Source organism: Schistocerca serialis, chromosome 7, assembly GCF_023864345.2.
Source record: "Schistocerca serialis cubense isolate TAMUIC-IGC-003099 chromosome 7, iqSchSeri2.2, whole genome shotgun sequence".
In the NCBI taxonomy this organism is placed as follows: domain Eukaryota; kingdom Metazoa; phylum Arthropoda; class Insecta; order Orthoptera; family Acrididae; genus Schistocerca; species Schistocerca serialis.
Window position 1 is genome coordinate 577,012,942 of NC_064644.1, and position 21,461 is coordinate 577,034,402.

A 21,461-nucleotide genomic window follows, 5' to 3' on the forward strand; every position below is an offset into this window, starting at 1 on the left:
TATAAATATCTAATTTTGCTTACTTTACACTTTACAAATTATTACCACTACTATTTACAAAAATGTTTTAAAGGTTGCGTGAACAGGCGGATTTGAATTCGGAGTCGGAAGTTTGAGTGTTGTAATTTACCCGCTCCTATTGCGGCATTGTCCAGCACGCACTCCTCGCTTGACGCATACTTCGCACTCACTTGAGTTTTTTAAGGCAGCAGTTCAGTTGAGCTGCACATGAGTGTGCTCCAGTTTCACTTGTTCACCCAAAGTCGATAGAAGTGTTCATCCGATTGCTGCAGTGTGGTGTGCTGAGGCTTGTGCATAGTGGGGCCGTCGATGCTGTGGCGAGGAGGTTCGTGATTTACGGCCCAGACATTTGTTCCTGTCGTAGTGCACATGTTTCAGTGGTCGAAAAAGGCCCGCGGCATCAGCATGCCGGGGACATTTGAATGGGTTCAAGGTAAGTCTCCAATGCCTTTATTCGTTTCCATATGCTCTCCGTCGATACCTGAGTTCATCGAGGATATAAATGTTTGTTATTCCTCAGCACTGCCACCCGTTTTTTCACAGGAACACACGGAATTACGGATTTCAGTCCTTCACAAAATGTTCCTAGCATATTTTTAGTTATTAATTCACATAAATCCGTCGCCCGCGGTCTCGTGGAAGCGTACTCGCTTCTCGAGCACGGGGTCCTGGGTTCGATTCCCGGCGGGGTCAGGGATTTTTATCTGCCCCGAGATGACTGGGTGTTGTGTCGTTTTCATCATCATCATTACGGTCGGAGGCAGGCAACGGCACACCACCTCCTTTATGTCCTTGCCTAGTACAGCGGTGCGGCTCTCCCGCATCATTCCCGTAGGCTCTGTCAAGAAGCATGGGACTTCATTTCCATTCCAGTTCACATATGCAGTCCTGGAGAACATATTCAGCTTCACATAGTCTTTACAATTCATCACTGTTACTATAACCTAACTATTTACATTTTAAAGTATGTTGAAACTCGGGGTTTGCGTATTTCGTACTCCGTACGTGTACATTTTCATATTGCATTTATATTTCTTTAATAAATATTATACAAAAAATTTCATAAACAGTGTACGTAAATTATACACACAAGACATCTGATATTATGTACATCTTTTGAGTTTTTATGTCACGAAACATCTTTTAGTTTTTGCATTATCATTTTTATCTCTTTTCACTCTCAGGCATTAACCATTTGGATGTTCATTTGTGAACAATCTGTATTCATAGTGTCACCTCGCTTTAAGATTACGCAGCTTGTCGTTTTTTCAGTCTCATTTTACTGTATTGACAAAATAATTGCATACAACATAATTACATGATGTGCATAAGTTTTGTATTCATACACCTCACCTGACGCAGAGGAAGGAAAGCTTCATAACATTAAGTTGCGATAAGCTACATAACTACGCTAGCTACGCCTCTGAGAAGCAAACTACGATGTGTCTACTACTCTACAGGAATTGTTGTGGACAGGAAGAGGGATTCAGTTTTTACTATACTACTGCAATCCTTCGGTCATCAAAAGAGAACCATTGAGTATATCATTTCGTGTTAATCCACTTACTTTGTGTTTACTATCTAGTGATACATTCTGATAGTACAATATTACGTTATACAAATGTCATCACCGACTGTAAACAGTGTACCTCAATGTCGGTGACTTGTACTTCATTGTACTACAGGATATCACTCTTGTATATTCTGTTGTGCACGAATATGTCTCCACGATAATTGTGTCAATGAAGAAGTATAAACAATGTTGAGGCAACTTGTCTTAATTTGCGAATGTATTGTAATAATTCTTGCTTGGCGCTCCCCTCTGTCACTTGGACTTACAATGCGTGGGCTGACACCTTTTCAAATGGTTCAAATGGCTCTGAGCACTATAGGACTTAACATACGATGTCATCAGTCCCCTAGAACTTAGAACTACTTAAACCTAACTAACCTAAGGACATCACACACATCCATGTCCGAGGCAGGATTCGAACCTGCGACCGTAGCGGTCGCACGGTTCCAGACTGAAACGCCTGAACTGCTCGGCCACGCCGGGCGGCCGACACCTTTTCATTCGGTACGACACCTTTTCATTCGATAGCACAAGATCTAAGTTCAACCATTTTATCCATTTGGCGCACTTTAGCTTTTTCATACACGCATTCACACCATCATACTCACACATATTTTCATATATACAGTTATTCATTTTCGGTGCGGCCCTCATGCTTTAGTACCAAACACCTAGCTATTGTGTTACCTATTTTACCCAGGACGTGACTCTGGATCGTTCGCTGGAAGGACACTTAAATACTAAGTTAAAACTAAGTGTATAGTTGGTCGCTGGCTACTAATGCATCACGCTTCCAGTATTCATATTTTCAATTTCTAACAAAAAACAATTCATTCTTTACCAGTTTTTATATGAGTTGTAAGAGCACAAATATTAGTAGAGCGGTTGTCATTTTGACTTACCTTTTTGTACCTGGAAACAAAAGCGTTATCCTAGGCGGGGCACAATCCTATCTCTCGTAGAATATTCAAAGCTTAATTTATATTCCTTCACTCCTTGTACTGGTATCCTCTTTCGTGGAGCTTGGAAATAGCCACTTGTGGAAATGTAAATAATGGCTCTGAGCACTATGGGACTTCACATCTTAGGCCATCAGTCCCCTAGGACTTAGAACGACTTAAACCTAACTAACCTAAGGACATCACACACATCCATGCCCGAGGCAGGATTCGAACCTGCGAACGTAGCGGTCGCGCGGTTCCAGACTGAAGCGCCAAGAACCGCTCGGTCACCAGCAGTCGGCGGATATGTAAATAACTTGTACATAGTACCATAGTGTGTAGCTAGTTTTCTATAGATAATGTTTACTTCGTCCTCTGTATGTTTGCGTATGTGTGTGTGTGTGTGTGTGTGTGTGTGTGTGTGTGTGTGTGTGTGTGTGTGTTTGTGTGTATAGTTCTTCCCAATTTCGTAATCTTAGTTTAGTTGTGTAGTGTACACGTTTTATTTCCCTGCTAGTCAACACAGTTCTAAGCAAAGAAGGGAAAGCAGAAAAGTAGAAGGAGTATATAGAGGGTCTATACAAGGGAGATGTACTTGAGGGCAATGTTATAGAAATGGAAGAGGATGTAGATGAAGATGAAATGGGAGATATGATACTGCGTGAAGAGTTTGATAGAGCACTGAAAGACCTGAGTCGAAACAAGGCCAGGGCAGTAGACAACATTCCATTAGAACTACTGACAGCCTTGGGAGAGCCAGTCCTGACAAAACTCTACCATCTGGTGAGCAAGATGTATGAGACAGGCGAAATACCCTCAGACTTCAAGAAGAATATAATAATTCCAATCCCAAAGAAAGCAGGCGTTGACAGATGTGAAAATTACCGAACTATCAATTTAATAAGTCACGGCTGCAAAATACTAACGCGAATTCTTTACAGACGAATGGAAAAACTGGTAGAAGCCGACCTTGGGGAAGATCAGTTTGGATTCCGTAGAAAAATGGGAACACGTGAGGCAATACTGGCCTTACGCCTTGTCTTAGAAGAAAGATTAAGGAAAGGCAAACCTACGTTTCTAGCATTTGTAGACTTAGAGAAAGCTTTTGACAATGTTGACTGGAATACTCTCTTTCAAACTCTGAAGGTGGCAGGGGTAAAATACAGAGAGAGAAAGGCTATTTACAATTTGTACAGAAACCAGATGGCAGTTATAAGAGTCGAGGGACATAAAAGGGAAGCAGTGGTTGGGAAGGGAGAGAGACAGGGTTATAGCATCTCCCCGATGCTATTCAATCTGTATATTGAGCAAGCAGTAAAGGAAACAAAAGAAAAGTTCGGAGTAGGTATTAAAATCCGTGGAGAAGAAATAAAAACTTTAAGGTTCGCCGATGACATTGTAATTCTCTCAGACAAGTGAAACATGGACGATAACTAGTTTGGACAAGAAGAGAATAGAAGCTTTCGAAATGTGGTGCTACAGAAGAATGCTGAAGATTAGATGGGTTGATCAGATAACTAATGAGGAGGTACTGAATAGGAGTGGGGAGAAGAGGAGTTTGTGGCACAACTTGACTAGAAGAAGGGAGATCGGTTGGTAGGACATGTTCTGAGGCATCAAGGGATCACAAATTTAGCATTGGAGGGCAGCGTGGAGGGTAGAAATCGTAGAGGGAGACCAAGAGATGAATACACTAAGCAGATTCAGAGGGATGTAGGTTGCAGTATGTACTGGGAAATGAAGAAGTTTGCAGAGGATAGAGTAGCGTGGAGAGCTGCATCAAACCAGTCTCAGGACTGAAGACCACTACAACAACAACAGTCAACTCATGTTATAAGCTTTCTCTTCATGTAGATTGCTTGACGTTTCCTTGCTAAGCTATCGTCGTGTGGCGGCGATCCTTCGGTTTACGCTGTGCTGTGAGCATTCGAGGAGGTTACCAACCTGAAAGCTGGGTAGTGCGCGTGTGCATTCCTCTCCTCGCCCCATTTCGCTATTTACATGCTCTGCGTCTGAGTCGCATGCCTACAGTGCGTTTAAACAGTTTGAAGTTAAGGTATTTCTCACGCTCTGGCCCGTATCTACATCTACGTCTACATGGATACTCTGCAAATCACATTCAGGTGTCTGGCAGAGGGTTCATCGAACCACTTTCACAGTTCTCTATTATTCCAACCTCGTATAGCGCGCGGAAAGAATGAAACCTATATCTTTTCGTACGAGCTCTGATTTCCCTTATTTTACCGTTGTGATCGTTCCTCCCTATGTAGGTCGGTGTCAATAAAATATTTTCGCATTCGGAGGAGAAAGCTGGTGATTGGAATTTCGTGGGAAGATTCCGTCGCAACGAAAAACGTCTTTCATTTAATGATTTCCAGCCCAAATCCTGTATCATTTCTGTCACACTCTCTCCCATATTTCACGATAATACAAAACGTGCTGCCTTTCTTTGAACTTTTTCGATGTACTCCGTCAGTCCTATATGGTAAGGATCCCACACCGCGCAGCAGTATTCTAAAAGAGGACGGACAAGCGTAGTGTAGTTAGTCTCCTTAGTAGGTCTGTCACATTTTCTAATTGTCCCGCCAATAAAACGCAGTCCCTGGTTAGCCGTCCCCGTAACATTTTCTGTGTGTTCCTTCCAATTTAAGTGGTTCGTTAAAGCAGAAGGTTTCGTATGGATACACTTCCATTTTGTATTTGTATCCTTTGATCATGCTAGCGAGTCGTTCAAAAACATGAGCAAAACGCAATAAAAGCTCCGGCAGTTCTTCTGTAATACAAGCTGACTCACTTACCTCAGTGCGCACGATCTCAGGGGATATTTCCTTGCTCAATTCCCTGCGTGTTTACAAACATGACGGTAGGACAGAAGAATTGCATTCAAACGTCACCAGTGCATTTTCGTTTGCTTTCTCTGGCGTTTGACTTCCCTAGGTCTACTGAATATTACAATGAAATGAATACCCATAGCTGCATATAGGCCTTGATATAAATCAACGGGGACATGTGTGCCCCGACTGGGACTCGAACCCCGGCTCTCCTGCTTACATGGCAGACGCTCTATTCGTCTGAGCCACCGAGGACACATAGGATAGTGCGACTGCAGGGACTCATCTCTGGCACGCCTCCCGTAAGACCCACATTCGCAACTTATTATCCGGCACTATATTCATAGAGCCCCTGCCTATTATTACTCGCGGCTTTACTGCCGATTCCCGTAAGAGTTCGCGCACTGTTTGTGCATCTGCACAGAAGAAGATGGTCAAATAACCGGTGAGCCTTAGCTATATATACAGGGTGGTCCATTGATAGTGACCGGGCCAAATATCTCACGAAGTAACTGGTCAAACAGACCCTGTGAAATTAGTGGCAGCTCCAGTGTCCAGTATTATGGGTACCCTTAAACCAAACATTTGTGCACTGATTACCCCATGGACTGTGTCTTCATTTCTGTCTACACGGTTGGTAATATTCTCCTGACGCTGGTCATCTTTGATATGACCACAGTCGTCGTGTTTAAAAAACAGCTATTAACTAGTTCCATGCCCCCAGCCTCTTTACTGATCATGAACGGGGGTCTATCGAGACCGGTCCGTGTTTTCCCAATTGCTCTGAGCACTGATCTGTTCGTTAGGGGTAACCACAATTATGTGCACATTACACGTCTGGTTTCGCCAATTAGTATCTTGCACGGTTCTCGATTCGAAATGTCGTTGTCCCTGGCCGCTATTCGAAACGTAATTTTGATTGTGCTGATTATAACCAGATGGCGGCGGATTACTTTGTCGCCTGATTGTGTCCTGCATTTGCCAGTGGCCTTTCGGATCATTGCCTCCGGTGGGCGGCGCATTGTACGCTTGCTGACTATGATCTCTTTCGCCGCTAAATCCTGTCCGACTGAAATTCCGTCCCTGGTTACTTTTATACCCTCGCCTGAATTTTTGCCTCTTTCCGTTATCAAATTGGTTCCCGTTGACATTTGACATTGTTGCCGTGGGGATATGGCTGCCAACGGTGTTGGTTGTTGTTGCCACTCCCGCCATGTTGTTCATTAGTTCGTGTGGGTTCTGCCTGCACACTATCATTTTGTGGTTGCACAGGTCTCTCTCCGTAAATAAAATCAATGCAATCGAAAACTGAAAGGATTCCTCAAGGGCAGTGATTAATTTCTCACGTATGTTAGCCGGTGGCAGCTTTTTAATATTTTTAGAACATCTACGTGTGATATCGAGTTCGTCCAGTAATGGGTTTTATTTAGATACTTCTCAGAGTATCTTCTGAGCCCTCTGTGCTTACACTGCGATGGACCAGAACTTGTCTAAGAATGCGCTTTCGAACTGTTCGTAGGTGTGCACCTTTCCACCATGTCAGCGGCCCACAGCTAGAGATCACCCTGTGTATAAACTACCACAAAGCTTATCATCTGTTATTCTGTCTAATTTCTTGGGAAAACATTCCGGATGGCTCTTATGAACACTACTGGGTTTGTTTGCTTATCTTCGGAAGAAAGAATCGGAGACTGCCTGTGTCATAATAAACCTTCATCTGCTAGCAAAGTAGGAAGGCATGCAACACTGTCCCTTGCCGGCGTGGCATTGTTTTGATGTATCGGATCGTATTCCGATACAGGGTTTAACTGTCAGTCTCATATGACTGCTGTATGTTTTCCCGATCTGTACAAAATACTTTTGCCAATGAGTCTTGTCTGCAGAAAATGGTGGACAGTGCTTCCACAGCAGCAGCACCAGTTCGGCGAATAAATTCAGTAAGAGCTAATCAGAATGCTCCATTGTCCTCCCCAATAGCTGAGTGGTCAGCGTGACGGATTGCCGTCCTACGGGCCACGGTTCGATTCCCGGCTGGGGCGCCGGCCGCTGTGGCCATGCGGTTCTAGGCGCTACAGTCTGGAACCGCGCGACTGCTACGGTCGCAGGTTCGAATCCTGCCTCGGGCATGGATGTGTGTGATGTCCGTAGGTTAGTTAGTTTTAATTAGTTCTAAGTTCTAGGGGACTGATGACCTCAGAATTTAAGTCCCATAGTGCTCAGAGCCATTTGAACCATTTGAACCCGGCTGGGGCGGGGATTTTCTCCGCTCAGGGACTGGGTGTTGTGCTGTGGCTCTGAGCACTATGGTCATCAGTCCCCTAGAACTTAGAACTACTTAAACCTAACTAACCAAAGGACATCACACAACACCCAGTCATCACGAGGCAGAGAAAATCCCTGACCCCGCCGGAAATCGAACCCGGGAACCCGAGCGCGGGAAGCGAGAACCGCACGACCACGAGCTGCGAACAGTTGTGCTGTCTTCATCATCATTTCATCCCCATCCGGCGCGCCGTTCGCCCAATGTCGCGTCGAATGTAATAAGACCTGCACCAAGGCGGCCGAAACTGCCCCGCAAGGGGCCTCCCGGCTACTGACGCCAAACGCTCGTTTCCATTTCAGAATGCTCCATTTACAAGACATTCTTTGTACAGGGCACAGGATCCTCTGGAGACTGGTTCGAATAAGAGGGGGAAAGTTATCTACTAAAAGTTCTGTGAGTAACATGATATCTTCTTTGTTTGAGTGTTCAGAGACACGTCCAAGCAGACCATCCACCTCTGAAGGGATGCTGTCCCTCAGCCGCCATTGTGATTTTAGAGCATCTCCAGACCAAAAGTTGTAGGACATCGAAAATTCACCGAAAACTCTAGCCATTTTTCTCGTCTGTAAGACAGTACTTCAAAATTCTGTTTGAGTAATTGTTCCGACTTTCCCGTCTGTGACTCGAGAATTGAAGAAAGTAACGTCCGTGACTCCAGCAGCAGCAAATGTAAAACTAAGCCCACTCACCGTTTCAATAAAGTAATGAACACAACAGGAGCTGTAGGACTCAGAAAGTTTTTGCTCTCTCTGGCAGTGTCTTCAAACAAGCAGCTAAAACTCAAAAAGTTGTGCGCACCCGGTTTAGAGTTACAGAGACATTTATTTAGACTTCCAAATATCGTCGTTTTGGCGTGTAAAATCAGATCCTGCAGCTGATATTGGTATCGGGATCTATTTCCCACAAAAGCATTTGAAGTGTCTCAGGAAGGTTTCACAAGTTTGTCACAATCTTTTTAGAGTCTGTGTTCAAGTGTACCTGTCGTGATACTCGTCAGAATAAAATGTGTAATTGTTTAAATATTCTCACAACATCTGAAGGGATGTCTCTCTCTCTCTCTCTCTCTCTCTTTGTGCAGTAGTACATTTAGTTCCTGTGATACCCTCGTTATGTATGTGACGATAATCCACAGCACCACATGTAATAACTCCTGAAGCAGTTCATGTTCATTGACAAAGGTTATTCATGCACCAGGTATGGGAAGGAGGAGGGCTGCGCGTATTTCCAACACGACAGGAAGTGCTTATCATGTGGCCTTACGGCTACCGCATAGCCGTGCTGTAAGCCGACACGAAGACTTTGGGGGGCAGGGAGCTAAGCGCATTGCCTCTCTTCCAGCGGGGTGCAGAAACTCTGGAGTGAATGTCTTGCCTCTTATGCTTTGGAAGACTGACTGGACTTTTATCGACTGGTCTACAGTTACAGCACACGCATTTATCAGTGTCAGTTGTGAAATGTAACTTAGTCCATCTTCATTATTTCATGAAGCGTATTCTTCTTCACCAAATATCATTGCTCTCGAAAAAGTCCCCAAATGCATGATTACAGCTAATATGCTCCTTCATCTCCAGCACAAACACGTCTTCTATTGAACACAGTAAACAATTACATTCGTCCCAGTCCAACAGCTAGCCACAGTCTGAATCCTTATATCTCCATTTTTTCCCTAGAACGCAATCTAGGATTACATCACGGGATGGGTGAGGGCCGACAGCGTCCTCTGGTGCTGGTGTTGTGAACCAGATCAGTTCAACTCTGGACCTCATGGTGAATACACCAGATGGAGCTACTGTCTATGACAACTCAAATTGTTTAAATAAACATCCAACAGCCCAGCACAGACTAAGTCCTTTTCCCACCAATTTCCAGGTAGGGAGGGGTGAGGAGAGGACGGTTCAAATGGCTCAAATGGCTCTGAGCACTATGGGACTTAACATCTGAGGTCATCAGTCCCCTAGACTTAGAACTACTTAAACCTAACTAACCTAAGGACATCACACACATCCATGCCCGAGGCACGATTCAAACCTGCGACCACAGCAGCAGCGCGGTTCCGGATTGAAGCGTCCAGAACCGCTCGGCCACAGCGGCCGGTGGAGAAGAAGGGAGGTGGGGGGGGAGGGGAGGAGAGTAGGTTAGTGGAAGTAGCCCAGTTGACCTACTTTCCTGCCAAAATTTGATCTCCCATAGGACGTCAGTGTGGCATGCCACAGCTATGACCGCCATCTTGGATCGGCCATCTTGAATAAATCTGGCAATAACGCAGGGTATCGCAGGCCCCTGTGGTCGAGCGGTTCTAGGTGCTTCAGTCCGGAACGGCGCGACTGCTACGGTCGCAGGTTCGAATCCTACCTTGGGGTATGGATGTGTGTGATGTCCTTAGTTTAGTTAGGTTTAAGTAGTTCTAACAAGGGAACCTCCCCATCGCACCCCCCTCAGATTTAGTTATAAGTTGGCACAGTGGATAGGCCTTGAAAAACTGAACACAGATCAATCGAGAAAACAGGAAGAAGTTGTGTGGAACTATGAAAAAAATAAGCAAAATATACAAACTGAGTAGTCCATGCTAAAAATAGGCAACATTAAGGAGAGTAGAAGCTCAGTAGCGCCGTGGTCCTGTGGTTAACGTGAGCAGCTGTAGAACGATAGGTCCTTGGTTCAAGTCTTCCCTCGAGTGAGAATTTTAATTTTTTATTTTCAGACAACTATCAAAGTTCAAGCACTCACACACAATCAACTTCGCTCTCCAAAATTCCATGACATGTTCAGATTTTCTTGGACATATGCAGGATTTGACGGTCTACACACGGAAAAATTTGAAAAAGTTAAAAACATATGTTTTGATAGAGCACAGGGAAAGCTGTGCGACTGTGAAACTGTTGCATTCATTTGTTGCAGTTTATGTGACAAACTCTTTTGTTTTCATCTCTTTTTTGGGAGTGACTATCACATCCACAAGAAAACCTAAATCAGGCAAGGTAGAAGAATCTTTTTACCCATTCGCCAAGTATACAAGTTAGGTGGGTCGACAAAATATTCCTGCCATGTGACGCACATGCCGTCACCAATGTCGTATAGACTATATCAGACGTGTTTTCCTGTGGAGGAATCGGTTAACCTATGACCTTGCGACCAAATGTTTTCGGTTCCCATTGGTGAGGCACGTCCTTTCGTCTACTAATCGCACGGTTTTGCGGTGCGGTCGCAAAACACAGACACTAAACTTATTACAGTGAACAGAGACGTCAATGAACGAACGGACAGATCATAACTGCGAAAATAAAGAAATTAAACTAGAGGGAAGACTTGAACCAAGGACCTCTCGTTCGATAGCCGCTCACGCTAACGACGGGACCACGGCGCTCCTCATCTCACACTTTCCTTGTGTTGCTTATCTTGCACATAGACTACTCAGTTTGTACATTTTGCTTATTTTTTTCATAGTTCCACACAACTTCTTCCTGTTTTCTTGATTGATCTGTGTTCAGTTTTTCAAGGCCTATCCACTGTGCCAACTTATAACTAAATCGAAGGGGGGTGCGATGGGGAGGTTCCCTTGTAAGTTCTGGGGGACTGATGACCTCAGATGTCAAGTCCCATAGTGCTTAGAGCCATTTGAACCAATGCAGGGAATTGCCACACCGGCTTCGACCTACTACTCTGGATACCAAAGGATGGCCAAAGTTTCACCATCACACACGCTTCCCAAATTTTAATAATTAACTGTTGTTATGTAGGATTTCCTGTAGTTACCTAATTACATACATGAGATTCCAGAAAGAGGGTATGAGGCGAGTAATGGAGGAAATAAATCTTTGAGGATGGGTCGTAAGTCATACTTCGATAGCTCATCTGGTAGAGCACTTGCCGACGAAAGGCAAAGGTCCCGATTTTGAGTCTCGGTCTGGCACACAGGTTCAGTCTGCCAGGAACATCCATACATTACATTTACAGAACTGTATTCAGATCCACAAACGCTAACGTATTCACTCCCTCTCTTCAATTCCTGCTGTCGATTTAATCGGTGCGCCGTGCCCGGTTCATAATGAGCGACCTGCTGCCTCTATTTACAAGCACTGCTTGGCGTGGCAACTATCAATCTTCTTCACGTCTCGCGCGGTATCACCGGCTGTGTAGGCTCACGTCCGCTTGTTTACCAACAGGTCTCCCCAGCAGCTGGCGGTGCTACAGCGCATAGATCAATGGTTCTCAACCTGGGGTAATTTACTCCCTCTAAGGGATAAAAAAAAATAGGTTCAGTAATGTTTGTGACTCGAAACCGAACTATTTTCAAATGATAATTATTATCATCATCACTATTTCGAAAAACTGTAATGCTGATTACATATGGTACCAATAATTACATTTTTTATTTCAAATACTAGCATTAACGCATGAGACAATGAGGTGGAGGTTACAGCTTGTGAAACGAATGTATGAACTTCGTCCTTGTTCCTCACATAGTCCACCTACTGTACATATACTTCGTATCACACATCTGCGACAGAAAAATTGATACACACATGCTTAAATACCTCATGAAAATGCTTTCTCCCAGTTGTATGTAGTTCTCACAGTTGGCCAGGAACTGCTTCATTATTTACTTCACTGCAATAAACGATTTTATTGAGATTACTACACAGCAGTAATTATGTATTAGCTACTACATTACTATGCTGAAGTGGTCAGACGCAAAGCATTGCCAGCCTAAAGTCTTCTAATTTCTACCATTTTAGGGGCAAAGAGACCAGGAATGTAGTGGTACACAAGCCGTAGGTATAGTATGCCCCCTGTTACTTGTTTGTTTTTAAAACTGGGTTGTAGGGTGTGAGTGAAGCAAACGTCACCAGGAAGAGGAGTGGTGCCGGGAAAGTACATTTTGTAATAAGTATCTACGATCAATGCGGGTAATTAGCTTTCTTTTCTGGAAGGAGTTGTAAGTAACATTCGCGTTACTTCATCTGTCTATAAATAAAAATAAAATGTTGTTAGAATAAAGCGGAACCAATTGCCTCATTGACTCATTATTTGGGGGTTTAATAAGACACCTACGAAAAGTAAATATCATCTTGCATCACCAAAAAAATAAAATCATTCAAAGAAAATTCTTTCTCATTGTCAAGTTTAGTTCGGCGCTAATGTTGCAGATGGTTGGTGGAGGTGAGTGAATACTAGCCAATATCTGACTGTACTCAGGGCTAACAGTCTCAGAAAGATTGGGAACCATTGGTTGGTTCAAATGGTTCAAATGGCTCTGAGCACCATGGGACTTAACATCTGTCGTCATCAGTCCCCTAGAACTCAGAACTACTTAAACCTAACTAACCTAAGGACATCACACACATCCATGCCCGAGGCAGGATTAGAACCTGCGACCGTAGCGGTCACGCGGTTCCAGACTGAAGCGCCTAGAACCGCACGGCCACACCGGCCGGCCGGGAATCATTGGCATAGACAATGTACCACTCGTCTTCAACTATGAATGTTTGCTCCAGCTAATAATCACCCTTCTCCGTCGGTGTGTGACTGTCGTAAATGTAGTGTGCGCTCTTAAGTTCACTGAACTACATTCGTGCATCACACAAAATTCATATTGTGACATAACACGTAACACGTAGAAAATGACTTACGAGAACACAATGTCTACGCCAGACATAGCAAAACCTCGCCTCTTAAATAAAATCCCGAGATATATTGTACTCTCGTATTATATGGGCCTTCTTGATTGATCTTTCTTGCTTATTAATTACTGCAGTTCATTGGATGGTTTCTTCTCTCGTTGCTTAGCTATATGCAGTGGCATCTTTTCCTTCGAGTCAGCATTATCTTCCACTTCTCTTTCTCCTGTTTCGTTTCGTTCAATCAACAAAAGAATTCTTGCGCTTTCTACAAATGCTGTAACTCCCACACATTTGAAAGTTTTGACTCTGCCAGCTTCGAGTAACATATAGCAGATGCTTCCTTGAGCTCTTGCCTCTTTCTACAGAAATACTCGCTGGTAGATCCTCTTACAGCAGCAGAGATTTTCGCTGAAGTATTTCCTGTCTCTTCTTACCTCCCATGGTATTGTACGTATATAAAGCTCCGTTTATGGCTCTGAGCACTATGGGACTTAACATCTATGGTCATCAGTCTCCGTTTATGCAAAACTTTATGTTTACTAATTACATTTTCTGTTGCATCTGTGTTCTTCGCTGTAACGTTTTCTTCATCACTCTGCCTTCCAGCACATAGCACGTTTACTGGATCTTGTTTCTTCTGAAAGGTAAGCTCGATAACAAAATTCCCTATTAGCGCTGATCTCTGCACTGTAATCTCCTTCGCTTCACCTTCCTCTGCCCCTTCGCCTTCATTTTTGTCTACATTTCTTTCTCTTCTTATTCTCTCTTGAATTCTTTCTTCTCTTCATCTCCCACTACCATTGTATCTACTATACCTTCGTTTGACTCATTCTACTGCATTCATATTTCCATGACAATGTCTCTGTATCATACATCAGTATCATCACCTTCTCCATCTTTTGCAACATTACTATCTCCAAACTCTTCGACAAATCCCTCACTCTTTTCTCCATTCTCAGCTCATCTCTTCTTCTCTTTCGCTCAGCCCACGCAGGTTCCGCTTTCGGCTACTGTACACCTTTGCAGGTGCACGCGCGCACGCACACGGGGGAGAAGCCGCACCAGTGCGCCGAGTGCGGGAAGTCGTTCAGCCATCTGCGCAACTACAAGTACCACGTGTCGGTGCACGCGGGCACGCGGGAGTTCGCCGCCGCCTGCCCCGAGTGCGGCAAGGTGTTCAACGACCGCGGCTACCTCAGCTCGCACATGAAGATCCACCGCAACCGCAAGGAGTACGCGTGCTCCGAGTGCGGGCGCCGCTTCAACCAGCGAGTCGCCTACAACATGCATGTGCGCATACACACGGGCGAGCGGCCGCACGCGTGCGCGCTCTGCGACAAGGCCTTCACGCGCTCGGTACTACTCAAGCAGCACATGCGTAGGCACACCGGTGAGAAGCCCTTCACCTGTGAGGTACGTTTTGGGAACTAAGTATACTTCCGGTTTACTCTTACTTTCCCTGACTAACCTTTTCGTGTACATCTCCAAACCGGACCTTCTCGTAAAGGGTAATGGGCAATGAGATAGTTTGCAGGGCACGGATATGGGCCAGATTCGGATCCAATCTGCACACTGGATTAACAACTATCAGGCAGTTTCCCTCCCTCGTTTAGGCAAATTCTGTTGACATAATACACAGACAGATGGTACACAGGATTTCCCTAACATAGATTACCTTAGCAGCTGTGGCTTCAGGAAGGACATCACACCACCAAGTTATACAATAAAAACATAATTATTCATTCCTGAAAAAGTAGACACTGTACTAGAAGTGAAAAGAAGAGAACAGATTACCTTTTAAAACCACTTGGATTGCTTTCTATTCATTTCGCTGTATTTATTGTTATGTGGATTAACTAGGACGTAAATCACTGAAAATATTAGAAACTTTAAGATGGCCTTCAGAGTATGGACGTAGATGTAGGGGTCTGGCGCTACATACACTGAAGAGCCAAAGAAACTGGTACACCTGCCTTATATCGTGTAGGGCCCTTGCGAGCAACACGACGTGGCATGGATTCGACTAATGTCTGAAGTAGTGCCGGAGGGAACTGAAACCACGAATGCTTAAGGGCTGACCATAAATCCGTAAGAATACGAGCTGGTGGAGATCTCTTCTGAACAGCACGTTGCAAATAATCCCAGATATGCTAAAAAATATTCATGTCTGGGAAGTGTTTAAACTCTGAAGAGGTTCATGGAGACACTGTGTAGCAACTCTTGACGTGTTGGGTGTCGCATTGTCCTGCTGGAATTTCCCACGTCCGTCGGAATGCATAAAGGACAGTAATTGGTGCAGGTGATGGTTCAAACGGCTCAAAGCGCTATGGGACAACATCTGAGGTCATCAGTCCTCTAGACTTAGAACTACTTAAACCTAACTAACCTAAGGACATCACACACATCCATGCCCAAGGTAGGATTCGAACCTGCGACCGTAGCAGCAGCGCAGTTTCGGACTGAAGCGCCTAGAACCGTTCGGCCACAGCGGCCGGCGATGCAGGTGATCAGATACGATGCTTACGTAAGAATCACCTGTCAGAGTTATATCTAGACGTACCAGGGGGTCCCATATGACCCCAATTACACACGCCCCACACCATTCCAGAGCCTCCACCAGCTTGAACAGTCCTCTGCTGACATGTAGGGTCCATGGATTCATGAGGTTGTCTCCATACCCGTACGCACCCATCTGTTCGATACAATTTGAAACGAGACTCGTCCGACCAGGTAACACATTTCCAGTCATCAACAGTCTAATGTCGTTGTTGACGGGCCGAGGGGAGGCGTAAAGCTTTCTGTCGTGCAGTCTTGAAGGGTGCACGAGTGGGCCTTCGGCTCCGAAAGCCCATATCGATGATGTTTCGTTGAATAGTTCGCAAGATGACAGTTGTTGATGGCCCAGCATTGAAATCTGCAGAAGTTTGCGGAAGGGTTGCCCTTCTTTCATGTTGAACGATTCTCTTCAGTCGTCGTTGGTCCCGTTCTTGCGCGATATTTTTCCGGTCGCAGTGATGTCGGAGATTTGATATTTTATCGGATTCCTGATATTCGCAATACACTCGTGAAATCGTCGTATGGAAAATCCCCACTTCATTGCTACTTCAGTGATGCTGTGACCCATCGCTCCTGTGCCGAATATGACAGTCCGCAGCTCGTGGTCTCGCGGTCGCGCTCTCGCTTCTCGAGCACGGGGTCCCGGGTTCGATTCCCGGCGGGGTCTGGGATTTTCACCTGCCTCGAGATGACTGGGTGTTTGTATTATCCTCATCATTCTATCATTATTCATGAAAGTGACGAGATTGGACTGAGTAAAGGTTGGGAATTTGTACGGGCGCTGATATTCGCGCAGTTGAGCGCCCCCAAACCAAACATCATCATCATGGAATATGACAGCGCGTTCAAACTTACTTAAATCTTGATAACCTGCCATTGTAGCAGCAGTAAGCCATCCAGCAACTGCGCCAGACACTTATGGTCTTACATAGGCGTTGCCGACTGCAGAGCAGTATTCTGCCTATTTTCATATCTCTGTATCTGAATACGCATGCCTGTAGCAGTTTCTTTGGCGCTTTAGTGTATTTAAACATCTTTTTCAATAGCATTTATTTGCGCAAGACATTGAGATGATAAACGGGAGAGGTATTCAAATCTCAATCCTAACATTATCGTTTAAGTTTTCATTGGTTACCTGAAATGACTTCAATGAATTTTGGAATGGTTGGCGAAACAACATCACTATCACTGTCCACTCTCATGCTGTATGAACTGAAGTAACACATGGACTCTAACCCTTTTCCCCTATCGTTGAAGTTCCTGATACGAAGTTGGAATGTTCTTCTAAGTCATTACATTTCAGTTATAAACCGGAACACATTGGTGATGAACTTCAACAACTGTATTGCCTTTCACAGTTTTGCATCGGATGTCAGTGTGAACCTCACTCTTGTCTGTTATTACTCTCAGCACAGCCATTTGGAACTCAAATTGAAAATTAATTCTTTTAATGCCAAATAGATTGACTTCTGTTCAATATGCAATATTTCTGAAATGTGTGGGTTAACGAGAATGTAAACCACTGATGTACAATTTGTAAAGTGGCTTTTAGAGTGAAGATGTAGGTTTTTTGGCGCTAAGTATGTAAAACTTTTTTGCATTAAAATTTTGTTTTCGCCAAAGACTGGGGTGATATATGGGTGAGGTATTCAGATCTCAATTCTGACATTGTGATTTTAATTTTTATTGTTCTCCGAAAATCACTTCAGGGAATTATAGGACTGGTTGGTGAAAGAACATACTATCGAATTGAAAATTAATTCTTTTAATGCCAAATAGATTGACTTCTGTTCAATTTGCAATATTTCTGAAATGTGTGGGTTAACGCGAATGTAAACCACTGATGTACAATTTGTAAAGTGGCTTTTAGAGTGTAGATGTAGGTTTTTTGGCACTAAGTATGTAAAACTTTTTTGCATTAAAATTTTGTTTGCGCCAAAGACTGGGGTGATATATGGGAGAGGTATTCAGATCTCAATTCTGACATCGTGATTTTAATTTTTATTGTTCTCCGAAAATCACTTCAGGGAATTATAGGACTGGTTGGTGAAAGAACATACTATCGCTTTCCTTTTTCACCCTCCATGAACTTAAACACCACATGGACTCAGACCTTATTCCTTTATCATTTCAGCACCTTGAAATTAGTGATGTCAACATATTTGATAAACATGTTCCTCATTTATGCAGAGAGGCTACTAGCTGTATATGATGAAAGGACACAGTTTTTCGTCTAAAGGACTATATCGATTTCGTTGGGATACACAGAGGTCCTACACAAATACTGTTTTACCGTAAACCATTTCTATACTGGAACATTCATCACCATCTGTTTTGAGTAATACAAACCAATTGCTAGTGTCTCTCAGGAGATGTAAACATTGGTAGTGTGTATTCAACTGAATCGAAAATGTAATGAGCCTTCGTCCTTTCCTGTTTCAAAAACTCATTGTCATGATTAATTGCTATTTAGGGTAGGCCACTGTTCATTAATTTCAGTTGAATCAGTTTTTCAGTGCAGTAAGTAAATTGACTAGTGAATGTACTTTTTACTTTCAATTTTTGAAGTTGCTGATACAAAGTTGGAATGATGTTCCTCACAGCATTTTAGCTATAAACCGGAAGATATTCGTGATGAACTGTAGCAGCTGTATTGCCATTCACAATTTCAAATCGGTTCTCAATGCGAACCTCACACTTGTCCTTTATTACTCTCAGCACAACCACTTTGATCCCATATTTAAACCTAAAAATTTTAAAACCAATTATATTGATTTCCACTGACTTTCTTGTATTTCTAGTTATCTGGATTAACTAGGATATTAATCATTAAAAAATGTTTACAAACTGCAGGATGGCTTTCACTGTATAGATGTAGGTCTAGGTTTCTGACGCTGAGTATTTATAACGTTTCTTTGTAATAAAATTTGTTTGTGCAATACACTGTGGTGATATATGGGAGAGTTACTGAAATCTCAGTCCTAACATCACGATTTCAATATTCATTGGTCTTCTAAAATAGCTTCAGTGAATTCTGGAATGGTTGGTGAAACAACTTCACTGTCTATTTCCACTTTCATCCTTCGTGAACTGAAATAGCGCATGAGTGGTAGGGCAAAGAGAGCATCAGGCAACTTTGTTAGTGTGGCTTTCATACATTCAGAGGCAAACTCGATTGATTTCTAGACCCCTCCCCTTAATTTATTGTTCTGCTATGTGGTTTGTAGCCCCCCAAGAGTAATCCATATGAGAAAAAACCCACCTGTCCCCCTCCCCTTCCGCCTCACCCATCCTCTGGGAACTTCCAACCCTCCCCTCCACCCCCTGGCTGATACAAGCATATTTTCAGGCCTGAGTTATTCAAATAACCCCCTCCCACTTTATCAATTTGATTGACTAATTAATCAAATTGATCAATTAAATAACGCCTCCTCCTCTGGGAAATCCTCCAGCCATCCCCCTCCCCTTCCGCACCTGCAAATTGGTGGGAAAAAGACTCAGTTGATTGGCCATTTGCTGGGATATCGATTGCAGTGTATGGAACATTCTTTAAAGAATTTCTGGTAGACAAGGCAATGTATGGAACATTGTGTATTTTAGCAATTTGTGGGATACAAGGTGGTATATTAAATATAGTTTATTTCTTTATTTATTCAAAGAATTTGTCGGGAAATCAGTTGCAGTTATGTGATGTTGTTTATACAATTTCTAGTAGTCCAAGTAAAGGTGGAATATTGTATATTTTAAAAAAAAATTATAGGATACAAGGCATTGTTTGGAATATAGTTTATTTATTTATGTACAAAACTGACTGCAGTGTGTGGAACACTGCTTATTTATACATGTTGTGGGTGACAAGGCAGTAAGGGATATTTAAACAATTGGACTTTTTTCTAATTTCACGATGAATACCATCAACATAACCCACCAAATGTAATGACACTGTTAAAAATCTTCCACATCGAATGCAGGGCGTTTCACGCTCACGCCTTGACCATTTTGTCTGGCCAGCCACTTCAAATATTCCTACATGCACAGGCCACACTATGCCCACTCGGACCTCCTGACCACTGCCGGCCGCACCACCCGCCAGCTGCCTCATGTGACGTGCATACTGGATGTCACGCTAATACCCAAACAAAGAGTCAGGTGGCGGACACCCTTTGATATTTGATACCCAAGATATTCCGTCAGAATACACGCTCTCCCTCCCTCTCTCTCTCTCAAGTGGATGCCTCCTGTTTGTATGAACCATCATACGCAAACACACACAGATCATCAGGTCTCCCCACCCCTCCTCCTTTCCATCTCTCTCTCCTGTCACTTTCACCCCTCATGCAGACGTGGCACGGGTAGTCGGTACATTCTTTTGTTCTCACACTTCCATTGCTGTGGAAATCTGCAGCGGATGGAACAAAGACATTCTAGAAGATGTAGGTAGAGTCTGTTATGTACCACACTAAACCCAACTTTGTCCTAAACGAAGTAGTGGATACCACATCCTTTGTGTGCGGTCAGTTTTTTTTCTTGCGTCCTATTGGTGGATTATTTTTTGTCATCAGTCTTCTGATTGGTTTGAAGTGTCCTGCCACGAATTTCTCTCCTGTGCTAACGTCTTCATCTCAGAGTAGCACTTGCAAGCTACGTTCTCAATTATTTGCAGGATGTATTCAAATCTCTGTCCTCCTCTACTGTTTTTGCCCTCTACAGCTCCCTCTAGTTCCATGGAAGTCATTCCCTCATGTCCTATCATCCTGTCCCTTCTCCTTATCGGTCTTTTCCACATATTCCTTTCCTCTCAGACTCTGTGTACAACCTCCTCATTCCTTACCTTATCAGTCCACCTAAGTTTCAACATTCGTCTGTAGCACCACATCTCAAGTGCTTCGATTCTCTTCTGCTCCGGTTTTCCCACAGTCCATGTTTCACTACCATTCAATGCTGTACTCCAGATGTACGTTCTCAGAAATTTCTTCCCCAAATTAAGGCCAATATTTAATATTAGCAGACTTCTGTTGGCCAGGAATGCCTTCTTTGCTATAGCTAGTCTGCTTTCGATGTTCTCCTTGCTCCGTCCGTCATTGGTTATTTTGCATCCTAGGTAGCAGAATTCCTTAACTTCATCTACTTCTTGACCATCAATACTGATGTTAAGTTTCTCGCTGTTCTTATTTCTACTACTTCTCATTACCTTCGCCTTTCTTCGTTTTACTCTCAATCCATACTGAGTACTCATTAGACTGTTCATTCCGTTCAGCAAATCATGTAATTCTTCTTCACTTTCACTCAGGATAGCAATTCGTGAATACTAGCACTATTATATTTGGAGGATTTGATGCCGCAAATGCCTGGTTTCCAACCCTACTTTTCCACCTTCCAGACTTTTTCCCCTTACCTCCTATTGGTTTATACTGGCACAATTATGTCATTTTGCAGGAAGTCCATTACGTTGGAGGTAGCTGAAAATTTCAGATTTCAGCTCAGTTGCATACTATGTCCTTAAACAATTTGCGCCACGCGGTGTAGCCGCGCTGTCTGAGGCGTCTTGTCACGGACCGCGTGGTTCCCCCCGTCGGGGGTTCGAGTCCTCCCTCG

At 43.6% G+C, this 21,461-nt stretch overlaps 1 protein-coding gene across 1 annotated transcript in view; it reads left to right on the forward strand.

Moving 5' to 3' along the window:
* The first annotated feature begins 426 nt into the window (after positions 1–426).
* The window catches only part of LOC126413262 (zinc finger protein 239-like), a 101,224-nt gene continuing 80,189 nt past the window's right edge, over positions 427–21,461 (forward strand). Inside the window, exons 1-2 of the mRNA XM_050083164.1 lie at positions 427–454; positions 14,296–14,723. Of these exons, the coding sequence (XP_049939121.1) occupies positions 427–454; positions 14,296–14,723 (456 nt within the window). The remainder of the gene's footprint in view (positions 455–14,295; positions 14,724–21,461) is intronic.